This window comes from Sesamum indicum, linkage group LG10 (genome assembly GCF_026168435.1).
Source record: "Sesamum indicum cultivar Baizhima isolate 11 linkage group LG10, ASM2616843v1, whole genome shotgun sequence".
Taxonomy (NCBI): Eukaryota; Viridiplantae; Streptophyta; class Magnoliopsida; order Lamiales; family Pedaliaceae; genus Sesamum; species Sesamum indicum.
The window spans coordinates 19,284,778-19,304,015 of record NC_142666.1 but is presented as its reverse complement, the minus strand read 5'-3'; the positions used below and the strand labels follow the sequence as shown (position 1 = coordinate 19,304,015).

The window sequence follows — 19,238 nt, the reverse complement described above, 5'->3', positions numbered from 1 at the left end:
TTTTGGGGAAATATATCTATATATATATATGTATATATTTTAATTGGTAGAAGCTAAAGATAAATATATGTATTTAAATGTCTTTATTCTATTTCATTTTATATTTATAAATAAGACATGACTTTATATATTGCAAAAACATTAGGGTTTAATTATTCTTGAATTTTCTTTAAAATGCGAAATTATAATTTCTTATAAAAAAGTATTGAAATTATATTTATACTTTCTCTAAAAAAAATTTATTTACATCTGACCAATTTTTGTTAGGATTTGAATGGAAAATACTGATGTAAGTAAAAAAATTACTTTATATTGCTACTAATTTTGATATTATCATATATACTTTTACAAGGGATAAATATAATATAGAATATACATGTATATGAAGTGAGGTAAATATCATTATGTTTTTCTTTTTTTAAGTACAAAATTATTACATAAGAACATTAAATGAGAGGTAAAATATTTATATAATTTTCTTTTGTTATATCAACATTTTTTATTGATATCCTGACAACAGAGGATCAGGTGTAAATAATGAATTTTTTAAAAAAATATAATTACAATTTTAAAACTTTTGTTTAAAAGGAAAATGTAATTATTGAGGGTCTAAGCTAAGTGTAATTCAACCAAAATATTAAAAAATAATAGTGATGTTTTTGACTGTTTTACCAAACAGGGCCTAAGGCAGCTTGACCAGATTCTTGATATAAACAAGATTTCTTTGGTTTATCTGATCAATTTCAAGAACTCAGACAACGAAAATGAGAACCAAATGCATCCATCTATTTCCACTGCTCTGTCTCCTCTTCTTCTGCAACATCGTACAAGCCCAGCCAAGCACCATAGGGTACAACTGCACAGCAGCCAACCAGACCTCCAATTCTTGCCAAACCTATGTCTTCTACAGACCCACCCCTCCTGATTACCTTGATTTAGCCTCAATTGGCGATCTTTTCTCTGTCAGCCGTCTGATGATCTCCAATCCCAGCAACATCTCATCCCCCTCGTCCCCTCTCCTCCCTGATCAACCCCTCTTCATCCCCATCAAATGCTCCTGCACCGCCGTCAACAGCAGCATCACCATCTCCTACGCCGCCTTGAACTACACCATCAAGAGCGGCGACACTTTCTACAGAGTCTCCACCTTAAATTTCCAGAACCTCACGACCTATCAGTCCGTCGAAGTCGTCAACCCCACTTTCGAACCGACACGTCTCGATATCGGCGACGTTATCGTCTTCCCCATCTTCTGCAAATGTCCGGACCCGTCCCAGCTGCGAAACCAGGTCAATTATCTCATCAGCTACGTGTTTCAGCCGTCTGACAACATTACTGATGTTGCATCAAGGTTTGGGTCGACGGAAGCGGGCATTACTGCAGTAAACGGCGATAGGATTCAGCCTTTCGACACGGTCTTCGTGCCCGTCTCAAGACTGCCGAACCTCACGCAGCCTGTAGTCCCGCCCGCCGCTCCTGAGACGACAACTGACAGGAAAGGCGCCGTGATAGGGTTGGGAGTGGGGTTAGGAGTGTGCGGGGTGCTGCTGATCCTGGTCTGCGGGGCATGGTGGTATAGAGAGGGATTGATGAAGGGAAGAGGGAGGGATGGAGAGAAGCAGCAGCAGGTGAAGATGGGGAATGGGATGATGAAGGGTGAGCAGGTGAATCTGATGGCTGATGTTTCAGATTGTTTGGATAAGTATAGAGTGTTTGGGATGGAGGAGCTGAGAGGTGCAACTGACGGATTTGATGAGAAGTGGATAATTCAAGGGTCTGTGTACAAAGGATGTATTAATGGAGAATGGTATGCCATCAAGAAAATGAAGTGGAATGCCTATGAGGAATTGAAGATCTTACAAAAGGTAAATTCTTCTTACCACCTTAATTTCTTACCTTTGCGTCTAACCAAATCAATTATATTTATATTAGGATTCATATTAGTGGAAAATTTTTAACTTAAATAATTTAGTCAAACTTAAACTAATTATACAATAAGTACAATGAATTAACATACAACTATGAAAAAGTGATCAATTATATGACAAGTGTGATAAATTTGCTCTATAATTAATTTGGTTCGATCGAATTTAATTTGAGTAAGAATTTTTTATATTATTGGTCACACTTGCCTATCGCCATGTCTATTTATCCAATTACTTATTACGTGATTGATCATTTTTTTTTAACTCTTCCCCAATTATTAATCATATAATTAGTTCAAGTCTAACAAATTTCAGTTCGAGTAAAAATTTTTCTTTTTTGTAATAATTCAAGCATGATTTTTGGGTATATAAATAAGAAAGACATACAAGGTTTACGTAATTCCGTACGAGAAAAAGGTAAAAGAATCTTTGGTAGTTTTCTTTTTTCATAATAAGATGCAGGCTAGTTTTAGCAGTTGAAACTTTGGTAAGAAGATGAAATTAATCAAGGTTACACACAGTTCTCATAGTGATATATGGTTTTTCATTAAGGGTGTCATTTTCAGGTTGTGTGTAGGGACAAGTTATTAGGAATATTTTTTAATCAATTCATTAATAAACTAATGGTTTGGTGAAGTGATATGTCCTAATCTATATACACAGATGAGTTCTCTTGATTAATAATAATATAAAACATAGTTGTTGGATGAATTAATATTCCACCTCCAAAAGGGTACAATATTGATGAATGGCAGCTGGCTGTCTATATATATATATATATATATATATATACGTCATTAATTTGATACCAAGAATTGGAAATGCATTATTGGTTCTTTATTAACTTTTGTAGGCCTTAATTAAAGCTCATTATGTAAATAAATACCAGTGGGTGGCCTTTACTAATAATTTAGTTCATGAATTTATATGCTTTTAAATAATTGTTTCCATTTGTCAGTTTGGGGTTAATTATATAAATATTATTAAAAAAATAAATTATATAAAGATAATTTATTTAACACTTATAATAAAAATATGTGGACTCGACTTAAAATTTTATTTATTTATTTTAAACCCATGTCGTGGTTCTAATCCAAGACTCCTTTTTTATTTTTTTTATTTGTCGTTTAATTTTATTTTTTAATGCAATTTTTCAATTTTGTCCTTGCTTTTTATTTATTTCTCTTACCAAATTTTAGGCATGATGGAGACATTTGACTTTTTGGCTAAGGATAAAAATATCTTTTTAATGATTATCATCCGGACAATACGGCAAATGAAACATGATATACACTAATAAATACATAATCCATATTTGTAATAATATGCAGTAAGCATTTGACAAACTAATAAAACAGTTAGTTATCAGAATTTTAATCACAACTTAGTACATCACATACTAATTATATCATCCGAAGTAAAGGTGGTCTAAGTTGATAAATGCTTATTTTAAATCCTTGCAAGCACCTTGTTTAATTTAATTAATTTTTTTTAGTGAATAACACAAGAATTAATTAATTCTTGATTTCCAGGTCAACCATGGGAACTTAGTGAGGCTGGAGGGCTTCTGCATAGACCCTGAAGAAGCCAACTGCTACCTAGTCTACGAATACGTCGAAAACGGCTCCCTTTCCTCATGGCTCCACGAAGCCCGGCCCGAAAAGCTGAGCTGGAAAACAAGGCTAAGAATCGCCATAGACGTTGCAAACGGGCTCCAATACATCCACGAGCACACGAGGCCTAAGGTTGTCCACAAGGACATCAAGAGCAGCAACATCCTCCTCGACTCCAACATGCGGGCCAAGATTGCCAACTTCGGGCTCGCAAGATCCGGCTGCAATGCCATAACCATGCACATTGTGGGCACACAGGGCTACATTGCCCCTGAGTACCTCGCTGATGGCGTTGTCTCCACGAAAATGGACGTTTTCTCATTCGGGGTCGTGCTGCTCGAGCTCGTTTCAGGCCGGGAGGCCATCGATGAACGAGGGAACGTGCTGTGGGCGAGCGCCGACAGGGTTTTGGTCGACGGAAAACAACTGACGAAGTTGAGGGAGTGGATGGACGAATCCCTCCTGAAGGAATCATGCACGATGGAGAGCGTATCTAGCGTGGTTTCGGTTGCTCTTGCTTGTCTGAATAAGGATCCTGCAAGGAGGCCTAGCATGGTGGAAATTGTGTATGCATTGTCTAAGAGTGATGACTTTTTCTTCGATGTCTCCGAGGATGGGTTTTCTCCTAGGCAAGTTGTTGCGAGGTAGGTTTGATATGTTGTTTTAGGGAGTAGTTGCAGTAATGTGGTTTCATGATATATATATGATACGTAAGTTTTTTTAGTATTGCTCTATGTTTTTGTTTTGTCTTTGTTGTATAGCAAGATTGTTCTTGCAACGGGGTTTATATGTATTTACATCGAGGTTTATGTAAGGAATTATTTCTCCAAATTGTCTTTTTCTGTGGGGGATTTCTAAGTTAATGTGTAGGTAGTTGAAAAAATTTAAATTTTGTCGAATGCGATATTGTTAAATTCGTTAGAGAAGAATAAAGTAGCTCATGAGGAAATAAACTTAAGCTTATTACACCACTCTCTCCTGAAATTTTTTAGGTAATTATATGTAGATTTCATGTTATTTGAAAAATTATATTTAATATCTTTAGTGTTTGTTTTCGTATACATTTATCTGTTAGTCAAAATTTCATCAAATTTATTTATATAACGAAAAAAAATTGAATGAAAATTCATATTTACCTTGAATATTATCTTGTTACTAACTTATTGTAGGCTAAAAAAATCTTTTTGTATCTAAACTACTCTTATACATATTCACAAGCTAATGTATGTGATGGGGTATATCTTTATCCTTAAAAATATTTATTTGACCTACAATAAGTTAGTAATTCATCAATCAAAGATAAATACGAATTTTTAATTCCTTTTTTTTTTTTACTAATTTCAACCAATTCGACAAATTATAACTAATAAAGAGACCTATTTATTATTCGATAACAAATGTTCGGCGTAGTAATTAAAAATTTTCAAATCGCATGGGGTGCACTAAAGATGGCAATGGGAGGGGGGGGGGGGGGGGGGAGGGTTGGGGTGGATTTCTGGAGACCCCGCCCTGGCAAGAAATTCTTGGCTTGGACCGATGCATCTAGTTAATATTTTTAAAATATAAAAAAAATACTACTATAACTTCATAAATATGAAATTATATTATTAAAAGGTTAATAAATTATAAAATATTAAAAAATTACAACATGTGTTACTTATTTATATTATTATTTTAATTTATAAAGATATTAAGTTTATGTATTATAAAGATATTAAGTTTATGTATTACCTAAAAAAAAAAAGGGATGATCAAGGCGTCCAAACCCATTTTCATACCTAAGGTGTATATATAATTATATCAAATTTTAAAGAAGGATGACGTAAATATCCCTAAAAATAATTACTAAAAGTATTGATGAAATTTCAGCCTAAGATAAAAGTTGAAGCAAAATAGTACAACAAAGTATTTTCAATAATTAGGCCAAACCTTAAGAAATGTTGTTGTAACCGAATTGAATTTTCTATTGCAAATTATTTCATCTTCTATTCCTTACAACACACGCCACATATATACAGATAACATAATTTATTTTCATATGTTGATTGAAGTGGAAGATGGACGTATCCGAACGGTAACTTTCTCTAATCTTAACTTGATGCGAATGAACAGGCTCATGGTCTGAAAAATGATTCATCAGGAATAGGTTGGGTCCAGGAACCTTCACGACTCAATTACATGGCAGTCGAATCGATCTCTAGTAAGAGTAGCCGATGCGTGGCTAGGGCCCTGAGCCAGCTCGAATGAGACCTCCCCTACTCCGAACTTTGGTTGAAGAATTTGCCTAACCATCCTGCTAGGAATGCGGGACAACCTCATCCGCACCAAGATAAAACCTATCTCTGAGATATGCCATACATGTTGAAGGACAATTATCCCAAGGAAGCTGCCACTGGAGAAGGAAGGGGTTTGGTCAAGCGGGTACCAACTCCTATGCCGAGTTACGCGGGAGAACTCCTCCCATTGGTAGGAGGAGTCGGCTATAAATAATCGCTCTATTGTGAAGGATAACATCATCTTTGACACCTGTACACAAAGAAATTTTACACATGCAATCATACTTGCTCTTAGTTTATTATGCAATTCTACTTTAATTTTATGCAATTATTTTTACAAGATTATTTACTGATTTAAGCGCCGAAGTTTTAATATATTTTTATAAGTCCCATTTTAAGTTTTCAAGAACCTAGGCTTAAAGATCCTAAGTTGCGCTCATCTGTATGAGCGATTTTTAGCTCTCATCAATGCATATACAAATTTTTACGCTATTAATTGTTTGAAATATATTATTTTTTCATATAAAAAATATGTATATAAATATATATTAACAATTTCAAAATTATAAAACGGAATCTAGCAGGTCTAACATATTCAATCTATAGAGGCCCGAATCATCGTGCAACTCAAAGAAATTCTTAGTACTTCAGGTCCAGATTTTAATAAAATCTACCAAAAAATGAACTATTATCATCTTTAATTAAATTATTTATTAAAAAAGAAAAGTTATAAACGAAATATTTGGTCCAATCAAATCCCACTAGAGGGAAAATCATCATACCCAATTTTGGTCCAGATTGCACTTCCAATTCAACAGGTCCCCAGCAAGCACTAATGCTATGACATTTTTTCTTGCGTATCAAATGGAAACACACATGCATATGCGTCTAATGAACTTGAGATTTTCAAAAAGAGATTCCACATTAACCCCAAACAAGAAATCGTTATCACTGTAGTTTGACATTAACGCACAGAGCCGAATTACACTGTCATTGTAAATTCATATGTCAAAATTTTATACGTCCGCGTGCTTATATATATACTCTATGCATATTGCATAAAATGTGAGGTTGTTATATCACCTTATCTCCTCCAATTTCCTTTTCCTTGTCCTCTAATTATTATGATTATCTTTTGCTTTTTCTTTATTCCATCTCATGTTTTATATTTAGGAAAAAATTCAAGTTTGGTCCACCGACACAGAGCTGATAGCAGTTCTAATCCAGCTCAATTCAAATTTTGCAATAAACAATTCTAATTATAAAAAATGACAATTTGGGTCTGAAAACCCTAATTTACGGAATTTCATCACATGATCTGCACATGACATTTGGAAATTGAACCAAAATTTTAATTTTTCGTATATTACAATTCTTCATTTCAAATCTCGACTTGGCCCACTGATATAAATGTGGTAACAATTTTAGTCAAGGTCAATTGAAATTTGCAATAAAGAACTGTAATTTATTAATAAGACAAGTTTAGTCTAGAAAATTCTAGTTCGAATGAATTTGTCACATGGCTCGCATGTGACACCCAAAAATTGGGATTTTTATCTTTTCAGCCGATGTTTTTGGACCAAAATTACAATTTTTCATAAATTAGAATCTTTTATTGTAAATTTCAAGTTGGTCTAAATTGAAACTTCCAAATTTCTATGTTAGTGGATCAAATTTATATTTGATTAAGTCCCATTTTTGTAGTTTTTTATCTACTCTTTGTAATAAACTTTTTCTTATCTTTATTGGATGCATACTTTAATCTTAAAAATAATATGATCATTTCTATCAAGAAAAATAAATAAATAAATAAATAATACCTGCAAATTCTTGGGTTTAGTTATGTGTCCACTCACATGAAAATTATGCAAGCCACCATTAGAATCACATATTTTGGAGTGTTGAAGATAAGCAACATGTATATGTAGAGACATACAAAATACGTATAAATATATAGATATATATATATATATATATTGAAATGTGGAGTAGGTGGACAAAAACAAAGTAGTTGAATTGCTACTATGAAAATAATGTGGCATTGGAAAGGTAGCAGTACAAGAACAAGTTGTCAGCTGAAAAACAAAATGTGGATGTACAATCATACCCCATAACAGTGAAATTTTAGACTGTGATATACATATTGTGTGATACATTTATCATGTAATTTATATATAATTTAAAAATAATAATTTATGTATGATAAGTGCAGTTAAAATTAAAGAAAATTACTTTTGAATACGTTCATCTTTCACTTCAATCAACATACAAAAATACATGATGTTATCTATATATACGTAGCGTGTGTTGTAGGGAATAGAAGATAGAATAATGTTTGCAATAGAAAATCCAATTCGATTCCAACCGCATTTCTTAAGTTTGGCCTAATTATTGAAAACACTTTGTTGTTATTTATAAAATTACAAATATCCCATCAATTTAAAGTTTGTTTAATGATGAGTTCATTCCATTAGCCTTTATTATATTTTCATCCTTAAATCAAATGATGAGCATTTTTTTATTATTACAAAAATAAATTTTTGTAGATTTTTAAGTTTATTTCTTAAATTAAAAATTGTTTATTGAAACACAAATGCTGAAAAAGAAGATGAAACAAATATCAGTAAAGTGGCAGTGAAGAAGTGAGAAATTTGTTCTATGTGCAATCACCGAAATCTAGATTGTCGATCTCTTCAATTCGCTTTTCTTTTTCCAATCCAGATCAAGAAAAAGGTCCAAAACTTTGTTTATTTCACAAAATAGTATTTTTTTAATAGGAAGGTAGCGGTCCTTGTCTGGGTATTTTCCACTTCTTTTCCTAAGATTTCTCAGACATGCATTTATTAATCTGAATATCCTCAAGAACCCACCTCTGTTTCTGTGCCATCTCTATACACACGCAGAGAGAGAGAGAGAGAGAGAGTATTTAGAGAGAGAAAGAGAGGGAGAGAGAGTGAGATGCTGCAGTTATACAGCTTGCGGCCATTGATTTCATCGAGAAATCAAGAATCGAGTTGGGTTTCTTCTAAGAGGTGACCCTTTACTCTTAAAATATCAATACATGCAAAAGATTCAATCTTTGTCTGTGTGATATAGACTTCATGCAGCGTCGAGTATAAGTACATGCATTATGTATGTGAAAGTTTTTGAACCACATCAGTCGTTTGTTCATTTGCCCGAAAGAGTACCTCTACAAGAATTGCATATGTCTATATATTTAAGTTTGCGACTTGCAAATAAGATTGTTTGATGTGTTCGTTTTGGAAAATCAACTGCATCAAGGCTCCAAGAACTTGATGAAACTACAATCTGATGGTGTGTTTGATGTATGTTTCTATGCGCTGTTCTTCTTCGGAAATTCCGTTATAGCTGAAGAATTTGTGGAAATCCGTGAATTTTATTCTGTTGAGGAACATAACAAATTTGCGGACATGAGATTGTTCTGATGTTGGATATTCTGTTACAATTTTGACAATCAAAATAAATCAACAGGTTTTGTATTTATTTATTTTCACTTTTATTGGGCTTCCTTGTTTTTTTCTTCTTTATTTGTTCGGTACAACAGATATGAGCTTGCAAATGGTTCTTCTGTGTCATCTGCACTAATGACATATCCAATCTATGTTTTATAATCCAATTGTTCTGTTTTCTCTCCTTGTTCCATATTCTACGTATAAATTGATTGGTAGTATTCAGGTTGTTTTCTTTTGCAAACTGACAATGTTCGGATGATTTTCAGAAAGTCAAGGCTGTGCCGCTGCAGGTGGATCCCCATTACAACATTTCGTTTAGATAATTTGCTAGTTAACAACAGAGGTGAGCTTGAATCCACCTCTAACATTGATTTTCATCAAGGATCTTAATCTAACTATGACCAGTAACATCAAGCCACCTGCAACACAAGAGATTTTAGTGTGTATTTGGCCCTGTCCCCTGAGGCCCGTTGCTGATCATTCATTTGCATTGCCATTGATCCATTATGTTCTATTTAGATTTGCTATAATCTTTTGCCAGAAAAATGGAAGAGTATTTCCAGAATAACACAGAGGAAGTTGGGCCCTTCAATGAAAATAAGTATTTCCAGCAAACCGAATAGTCTCCCGACAGTGGACCTGAAGAATAGTCCCCAGGTGCGTGCATTGAGAAATTGGTGCCATCAGGTGAATATTAATTTGTAACTAGCCTAATTTTTAGAAAAGAATTAGAATTGGATTCATTAACATGGACACATTTATCAATTTCCTTGAAAATTTTGCAATATATATGTATTAGAATATGTATCATGTTTCCTCAGTTGAAGTTTATAGGATCTTTCCTGCTTTTCTTGTTTCTAGTCCCATTAAGTAAGTACATGTTTGCTTCTTGTTATTTCATAAAGTCACGTTTTTAATATTGAAATTCAGGGAGTTTCTAACATAAGGAAAATGATATATATCTACAAGAAATAGTTCTACAACCAGCAAGGTCTGGGGAATAGCTAATATATGTGGCACAAGCTCCTGGCTCGTCTCTATTCTAGTTAGATTCACACTGGGGCTTCGGAGTAGAGAGACTAAGAAACAATGGAAAGTCTGCACAAGTCTGACTGGTTTACAGGACTGTCAATTTTCAGACTTTGGAAATTCTGGTTATTGTTGTTGGAGAACATACTGCTGTCTTACTAAGTTTTGATGAAACATTTGCACTGTAACATCTCACTTTGATGAGGGTGGAGTGGCAGGACATTCTTTCAACATCATAGAATGATATCAAGTATTGATTGCATCTACATGTTTCACGCAGATTATATTCCCCTGGGAGAAGATACTGTTTTTTTTCTGCCCCTCCTCTCTGCTTGTGATCAACTTCTCTTTGATGACCTCCATAGTTTGTGAAAGAATTATAAAAAAAGTAAAAACAGAATGATTAATGTCTTGAATTTCAACCGACATTCTCAACTTCATTCTTTTCACTAGCTAACTCCTGCTTCTGTTAAAAAACAGATCACCAAATTTACTTTTATGGGAAAAACATCAATTTACTCTCACACAATACAACTTTCTAAATACTGTAGTGCATAGTCCATGGCGGGGATTGATTGCTGTTTATTTTTAAAGGAAAAGTAACACTTTTACTCTTAGATCTAAAAGGAGTAAGCATGCATTTTGCCTTTTCTTTGATTTTTTTATTAGTGCTGTTCCTGTATAATCTTGTGAATCTGATACACATTTTTGTGCTAAGTGTTTCTCTTAATTTGTTCAGAGCTGATGCATGCTTATAGATTTTGTACATATGGTATCCTTGCAACTAATGACTAGTTGGTATTGAAGCCTGTGCAGGATTGGGGAGCTAAACTCCTTATGGCATCCCTCTCATCTTATTTCATAGTTAGATTGATACACATAAATAGCACAAATGCAGCCATGAACGTGGTTCAAGAATCATTTCATTATGCTGTTCGAACATTTGCAGCTTCAAGTTTGCCTTTTGCTTGCATGTCTAATTCATTGAGTAAACCAACACCGCTCCAATTGGATGTTTCTTTGCCTTCATTTCAAGACGTCAGATGGAGTTTTGCTCGATTAATTTATTTGTTCAACATACAACTTGAGAGAAACGTTGCCACGTAAGATTAGCTAATGCCATTTCCCGATTAAATTGCCTTTAGTTAAGTTTACATATTGACTAAAAGGTGATGCATGTCTATACATGGTTTGAGTTCTGATTATTGAACTGTCAATAGATTTACCACTTTTTCTTCTCTAGGAAGTATTGATTGCTAATGCCCAGCCCTTATTTATCCTAGAATTCTTTACGTTTTGTATGACAAGTGAGTACCCTTAATTTCAGGGGCAGCTTGTTGCTTTATTCATTGGCATGCCCATGACGTATATACCAGTATAAGAAATTTTATTTTGTAGCCAGGACTTTGGTATATGGTATCGGTGAAGGCAATCTTTGCACCCAAACCTCGTGGTCTGCCGAAAAAATGTCACTTGTATAGTACTGATAAATTTTTGGGTGTAAACCTCCAAAGTGAAAATATACATCAGCTAAGATAATGCTCTTGCTATGAAGAAAGTTGTAAAAGTATGATTGTGCCTTGCTGCATTGTTCTTTTCATATATTTTGCCATGCAAGCTTTCTTGCGTTCACCTTACCCTTTGTACTGACCTGATTAGAAGTTCTTAATATGGTTTTCTGCAGGTTCTTTATTGTGCTCCTTGCAGCATGCTTCTCGTTTGTCATTATTGGTGGTTTCCTCTTCTTTAAGTTCAGGTTAAGTATTTATCATATGTTAAAAAAATTAATGAAAATCTTAGGTTATTGAATAGTGGTTTGTGGACAATCGGTCCTTGGCAATGCTTATGACCTTATTTGTTTGATAATATTCATACAGCCAAACTATGTAATTATTTCCTCATCTGTATAATGTATTCATGTCTAGGACAGCTTCTAGTACTATGCGGAAAATGCACCTAAGCTCAGCTGGTTATAAATGTTTTTCTAATAAGATTGGAACAACAAATAGGCTGGTTGACACATTTGCAATGCCATCCCACGCTTCGGCAACCTAGAAATCGACTTGGTTATTTGTATCTCTTTTCAGTGACTGATGTTCTCAATCATCCTATTTGTAGGAATTCCCTATGTAATTCCTAATGCCATCAGAGTTAATTAAATATTATGTAAATTAATCTCCTTTCTTTTTTCATTTCATGAATTGGAATGTAGCAGCCTCATTGTGACCTGATTACATCAGATTTTCCATAATTCACAAATTAACATGCACACTTAAGATCTTACATTATTCGTGTTTTAGGATTGCCTTTTCTGTCTATAATCAAGACTTCCTTCTGTTAGACTCTCATGCATGTTTGCTGATTTGAAATATATACTATGGAGAAGTACAGGGGTAGCACTCAGTCTCTTGAGGATTGCTTCTGGGAGGCTTGGGCTTGCCTGTGTTCATCATCCACTCATCTGAAAGTGTGATTCGTCTTTGTCCATTCGATCTTGTCACTTGATAAAATGTAACTCTCATTGTATTGCTAAAAAAATGTTGAGGTAGTAACTTTTACTGTTAAAAATCATTCTCTGTCTTCAATTGCAGCAAAGAACTCGAATTGAACGTGTCATTGGCTTTGTTCTTGCTATATGGGGCATATTATTCTATTCTCGGCTATTGAGCACAATGACTGAACAATTTAGGGTAAGATCTTAGAATATGCTGTTTCTGATAGAGCTTAGTAGAAGTCGTACCCCTGACTAGAATTTTTGACAGAATAATATGCACAGACTCAGAGAAGGGGCACAAGTGCAAGTTTTGGAGACTGATCATATAATTATTTGTGGAGTTAACAATCGCCTGAGCTTTGTGTTGAAGCAGTTGAATAAGTACCATGAATTCGCCGTTCGCTTGGGCACTGCTACTGCTAGGTAATTACTTTCTAGTGTATTTGTACTTAGCTACTCTTTTTAAGACATTGCTACCCCTATTATATGTCAAGACATGTTTACAGGAGACAGAGAATTCTTCTTTTGTCTGACCTCCCGAGGAAACAGATGGACAAATTGGCTGACAACATAGCCAAAGATCTCAATCATATTGATATTCTAACAAAAAGGTATACTCTAAGTAGCTGAGGTATACATTAGAAAATATCTTGATTTAGAAGTTGTCAAATGACCTCTTTGTGGTATATCTTCCACCTATGCACATTCATATAGTTGTAACTATGATGAGATACCTTGTGGTTTTCACATGGTAATTCTTAAGTTCGTTTGAGTTAAAGAAATCGCTTGGCTTGATATATACAGAAAATGCTTTCAACTCTCCATGCAGGCCCATTGGTTCAATAAGTCTTTGGCAGTTATACATGAACTTGCTCAACAAATTACTCTGTGACTTTACATAAAGGGAGGTCTAATATACAGCAGATTGTGATTACTACATACAGCTTCAATGGCTTTAGTAGAACTTATAGCTGCATTTTGGTCTATATTTTAGTTTGGTTCATGGAGGCAAACTGATATCTTGTTAAATATTATAAGTCAAGAACAAATTTGCAGTCAAAGTTGGGAGAGGTTTTCGAACTTCCTTTGAACACTTTAGACTAGGTTTTGGCCCATACATGCAAACACAACAAAGAAAACCAAACAAAGACAGAGAAAGCCGTGCATTCACCGGGAATAGGTATTTTCCTGCAGTCACTAGCTCTTATTCAATAGAATAAGTAGTAGTAGTCCCTTCCTACTATTAGGCGAGCTTCCGGCTTCACTCTACCTGTCTAAAAGCGCTTTCAAACTCTTACTTAGAAATTGAGCTACCCTTATCTTAGGTTCTACTGCCTTAATCCGCCCTTGTTCGATGCTACTGTTGCTTGGGGCAAGGGGGATTGAGGCCTTTTAATTGGGCGCGCGTTTTGGGGGGAAACCCCCCCGTAACCCCCCCCCCCCCCCCCCCCCCCTTTTGTCGGGCGCAAGGGCGTTATTGCCAGTTAGTTAGCTGCTGTCGGAAAAAGCGCAATAGCCATAGAGTAAATCCCTGGACCCGGTTCAAATGATTTCCTTCTCCTTCCCCAATTGTAATTATATCGAAATTAATAAATCATTCTTTCTTTTAATTTGTTTCATAATATTTTTCACCATATATTGTCATGCATTTACTCAATATTTTGTGCCTTCTTAAGGGTACCTTTTTAATCACTGAGGCTTACAAATAGATTTGATGTGCCTACCTGTCTTTGCAATATATTTTAGTCTTTTCTAATTGCTTGCTTTATTTCTGATATAATCTCTCCTCATGCAGTTGTAGTCTAAGTTTAACGAAGTCATTTGAAAGAGCTGCAGCAAATAAAGCACGTGCCATAATTATATTACCAACAAAGGAAGATCGGTAAGTATTAGATGGATCCTGATGAGTTACTTAAGACAGACCTGCAATGTTCACACTCCAACCTAGCTTTGTTATCTTCTTTGATTGCTCTTCTTTTTTTCCCCTTCCTTTTCTGATGTGTCTGCAGGGTTCTAATGTTAGAGGACTGCCATTTAATATGGTGAAGCACTGAATTCTCGTAGATTGTAAACCTGCATGGCTTTGCCTTTCTGGCTTCCTAAATCACAATTATCAGTGAGGAATGTTCAATGAGTATAACAAACATTTGAATAAATATGCAAAGATGGGTGACCAGATGTTTATCTAGTATGCAAATTTACCAATGACTTATCCTCTCAGTAGTCTCTGTTGAAGATAAACATCTTATCAAAATTACATAACAGCGGTTAATTTGCAGAACATGACAGCTGATCATGTAATAATGGGAACTAATGAATGAATGAAAAGATGAGAAATTGGGGAAATGAAAATATGGAGCTAATGGTTCTTGAATTGAAGTTGAACAGCTTCCCATGTTGCTATGTTTAACTTTTCTTGGATGACAAGACTGCAGTTCTGACATACAACAACACTTCTACTATATAGAACCGTTGTCCTTTATTCAGTTTGGCCTCCTTGATGCATTTGATCCTTCAGCGATCCAAAAGCTCCTGACACCAATGATGACCTTAACTAGACATAGTGCACTCTATTACTGAAAAGACCGCCCAGAGTCTGATATTTTCTATATCATGGGGACCAATTGTCACTGTCGAGCCATTCCTTAAAATAGTGTAATTATAATATGCCTCAATCTTTTATGTCTATTTCTTTATTCATTTTCTTCAGGTATGAAATTGACTCAGATGCATTTCTGTCTGTGCTTGCTCTTCAACCCCTTCCTCTGATGGCCTCTGTGCCTACTATAGTTGAGGTAATTTGAAAAATAGGTGGTTTTCTTTCTTTCTCTACGAGTTGGAAATTTTTTAATCTTGTTTGTGGTGCAGGTTTCAAGTTCAAATACACGAGACCTCTTAAAATCAATCTCAGGATTGAAAGTAGAACCTGTGGAGAATGTGACATCCAAATTATTTGTTCAATGCTCTCGGCAGAAAGGACTTATTAAAATATACAAACACTTGCTCAACTATCGAAGTACTTCCTATATCTTCTCTTCTTTTACTCTATGAATCTCAAAATGTTTCATTAGTTATTTCAAATGGAACAACCTGGCATATTTTCTTTTCTGTGCAACTTTTGTTAGAGTATATGTAGGAAGAGTCACATCCTATATTCCTACTATTTCTGACAATGGGATATCTCGATCTGGCAGAAAACGTATTCAATCTTTGCAGTTTTCCTCACTTAGCAGGACTAGGTTACAGGCAATTGAGGCGTGGATTCCAGGAGGTAAAGCATAACAATTGTCTCCACTTGTTGACGTTTCTAATCTAACTGGTAGTTTGTAATTTCCTGTTTATATAACCTTTCCAGGCTGTTGTTTGTGGTCTTTATCGAGATGGAAAGATATACTTTCACCCAAATGATGAAGAAGTTCTGAAAGAAACTGATAAGGTATGTAATGATGCTGATTACTGATGTACTTATATTTCTCTCATAAATAATTGTCTATAAACTTTGCCTTGCTTACTTGAAAGAAGAGAGCTATTTTTGAATTTTGCACGAATATAAACTCTCATATTGCACACAGGTGTTGTTCATTGCGCCCGTGCATGGGAAGAAGAAACCACTGCTCTCGTATCCGCACGATGTCCAAGACAGTGAATTCCTTAATCAAGCACTGGATGTCACAAGAAAGAGGCTGGAAAACATAGTGAAAAGACCAAAAAGATCAGGTTCAAAGGTATGCCTTTACCCAATAATGTGAGCTCGTCTGCTCTCCTCATAGCAGTATTGATATCTTTGAACTTCTGCATGTAGGCATCAGACGGAAGCGTAGGTCCAAAAGAGTGTATACTAGTGCTCGGATGGCGCCCTGACGTTGTAGAAATGATTCAAGAATACGATAATTATCTTGGACCTGGCAGCGTTTTGGTAGATTATACTCCAATATTAAATTTTTGCCAGTCTATCATAAATTTCGCACTGAATGTTAACAATGATATAACAGGAGCATGCTGATTTACTATGTTTCTTGATGCGCACTTGCAGGAAATTCTGTCAGATGTTCCTTTGGATGAAAGATACAAGGCATGCAAGCTTGCCAGTCAAGGAAAGCTGAAAAATGTTCAAGTTTCCCACAGAGTAAATTTGCAAAGTTATCCATTCAGCATTGGAAAAAGTTACCATTGAGGTGCTTCTCGCATTCACTTTCCATTTCGATTGACTGGTTCCCGTCTCATCCATCTCAGGTTGGAAATCCAATGGAATACAATACCCTAGAGGATACAATTATCAACATTCAGAGGTCCTTCAAGAAAGAAGAAGATTGTCCATTTTCAATAGCTGTAATATCTGATAAAGAGTGGCAAGTTGGAGGTAACAGGATTTTGATGTTCATTTGTTTCAAAAATAGCTTGATTTTAAACTTCGTCTACTTTGTGGTTTAGACCCATCAAGGGCAGATAAAAACTCAGCATACTCTCTTCTTCTTGCTGAAAGTATCTGCGGTAAACTTGGAGTAAAGGTAAGTTGCTTCAAAGTATTTTCTTGGATAAGTTTCTATCATAAGTGCTTTATATCAAACTTCTTAATCTTGGTGGAGAGACATATTGCCGACTTGAAAGAAGTTGGTTAGAGCTGTAACTTTTGACATCAGAGAGGAATATATAAAGTTATCCTATAAATTTAGATACAGATAACCTGAAGTTAACAATGTCAGAATTTTCATTCAGAATCCAGTTATCATTCTGCCTGAAAATCTTCTTATCATGTGTTCTTTCGTGATACACTCAGTTTGATGCATTTCCACCTGTCCAAATTAACCAGTTTCCGCAACCTGCAGGTGCACAATCTTGTAGCCGAAATCGTGGATTCCAAATTGGGGAAACAGGTAATTCTTTGTGAACCTAAAATAGCCATTAAAAATTCATATGGGCCATTTTTCAAAGAAGTGAATGACTGCAATGCGTGAATCTCGTTGCTTTACAGATTACGAGGATCAGACCATCCCTAACATATATTGCAGCAGAGGAAGTAATGAGCCTAGTGACAGCACAAGGTTCAGAAAGCGTTCTATTTCCATTCTTTTCAATATGTTTCATTTTGGATCGTGCTGACAATATTAAGATTTGTTGCGTTTACAGTGGCTGAAAATAGCGAACTGAATGAGGTTTGGCAAGACGTTCTCAATGCAGAGGGAGATGAAATATACGTAAAGGTAAAACCTCAAGGCATGATGTTTATAACGACCTTGCTTAGCAATTAATGTAATTACTGATGCGATCCCCTTCCCACGGCAATTACAAAAACCTCGGTTTAAGTTTATAGCACATTATTATGTATTTTGGGATTTAATGTTTTATTTCAAAAAACATAGGGACATGTATTTGTTGTCTTTAATCCCAAAACATAAAGAAATTGTAAGGTTTTCTTAAATGCAAAAACTAAGAGGGAGGTATTGTAACTTGAAAAGGGGTTGAGGTATAATCATAATTAGTTATTCTAGCCAAACTCCAAACCATATAATGAGTGGCTTGATGAACTTGTTCGTGGTTCTTGGACAGGACATCGGCCTCTACATGAAACGAGGAGAGAATCCATCCTTCAACGAGCTATCAGAAAGAGCAAATCTACGCAGAGAAGTTGCTATTGGCTACGTTAAAAACAATAAGAAGGTAAGTGATGTTTATTTTGTTTATATATCGATCAAAATGATAGTTTAGCTCGACCTTGGGCCTTGATTGTTGTAGGTGATAAACCCGGTTCCCAAGTCGGAGCCTCTAAGTCTTGAAGCGACCGACGCATTGATTGTGATATCTGAGCTTGAAGGAGAACAACCAGTGGTTATGTAGTATCTGTTTGTTCATGGCTGGGAACTGAAGGTTGATAGCAGAGGACAATTTTTCAAGGCAAAATAAGGCTTTTTTGATCAAATTTAGGTAAACATGGTTTAGAAATATGTAATTCTTTTTCGAATAATGCATTTTCACATGAATCCCATCATGTACACAGTGGGTAGTTGTGATTGTTTTGTGACTCTGAACTTATGAAAGTGTAATTTATTAGAAAGAGACATACCTCAAGCACTTATGCATACATCAAGCACATTTTAGATATCAGAAAGAAATATATATATTGACCCCAAAAGTGGCCCAATCCAATCCAAGAGCATGCTGTGGTCTGATATTTAATTTTATGATGTTACTGCACAACGTATTTTGGTTAGAAAAAAATTTATTTGACTTTCAATAAGTTAACGTGGACTAAATATGAAATTTTATTTATTTTGCTAAAATTATTAAGTCAGTGAATTTTGATCAATAGAAAAATTTGTTTATTGGACGAAAATATAAAATATTAAATATAATTTTTTAATCATATGAAATTTATAAATAATTATATCAAATCTCAAAGAAGAAAATGAAATTAGCCAAAAAATACATTT

The 19,238-nt window shown here is 34.9% G+C and overlaps 2 protein-coding genes across 4 annotated transcripts; both read left to right on the top strand.

Moving 5' to 3' along the window:
- The first annotated feature begins 742 nt into the window (after positions 1-742).
- LOC105171631 (serine/threonine receptor-like kinase NFP) lies at positions 743-4,369 on the top strand. The gene is made up of 2 exons (XM_011092800.3): positions 743-1,865; positions 3,458-4,369. Exons 1-2 carry the CDS (start codon positions 765-767, stop codon positions 4,184-4,186), a joined length of 1,830 nt encoding a protein of 609 aa, XP_011091102.2. The 5' UTR covers positions 743-764; the 3' UTR covers positions 4,187-4,369.
- Positions 4,370-8,448: 4,079 nt separating this feature from the next.
- On the top strand, positions 8,449-18,868 carry LOC105171633 (ion channel POLLUX-like protein, putative (DUF1012)). Of its 3 annotated transcripts, none has more exons than XM_088885942.1 (24): positions 8,456-8,846; positions 9,554-9,630; positions 9,829-9,974; positions 11,124-11,419; positions 12,001-12,072; positions 12,708-12,783; positions 12,908-13,006; positions 13,079-13,233; positions 13,317-13,421; positions 14,606-14,692; positions 15,521-15,605; positions 15,679-15,826; positions 16,005-16,081; positions 16,166-16,246; positions 16,383-16,535; positions 16,613-16,726; positions 16,844-16,936; positions 17,044-17,170; positions 17,242-17,318; positions 17,637-17,684; positions 17,783-17,852; positions 17,938-18,011; positions 18,358-18,468; positions 18,544-18,868. In XM_088885942.1, exons 1-24 carry the CDS (start codon positions 8,773-8,775, stop codon positions 18,643-18,645), a joined length of 2,547 nt encoding a protein of 848 aa, XP_088742068.1. In that variant the 5' UTR covers positions 8,456-8,772; the 3' UTR covers positions 18,646-18,868. The 3 variants fall into 3 exon arrangements, 2 of the variants coding, with proteins under 2 accessions (XP_088742068.1, XP_011091105.2); XM_011092803.3 differs by having other exon boundaries at positions 8,457-8,846; positions 9,829-9,944; XR_016067836.1 differs by lacking the exons at positions 17,783-17,852; positions 17,938-18,011; positions 18,358-18,468; positions 18,544-18,868 and having other exon boundaries at positions 8,449-8,846; positions 16,844-16,949.
- Positions 18,869-19,238: the final 370 nt, after the last annotated feature.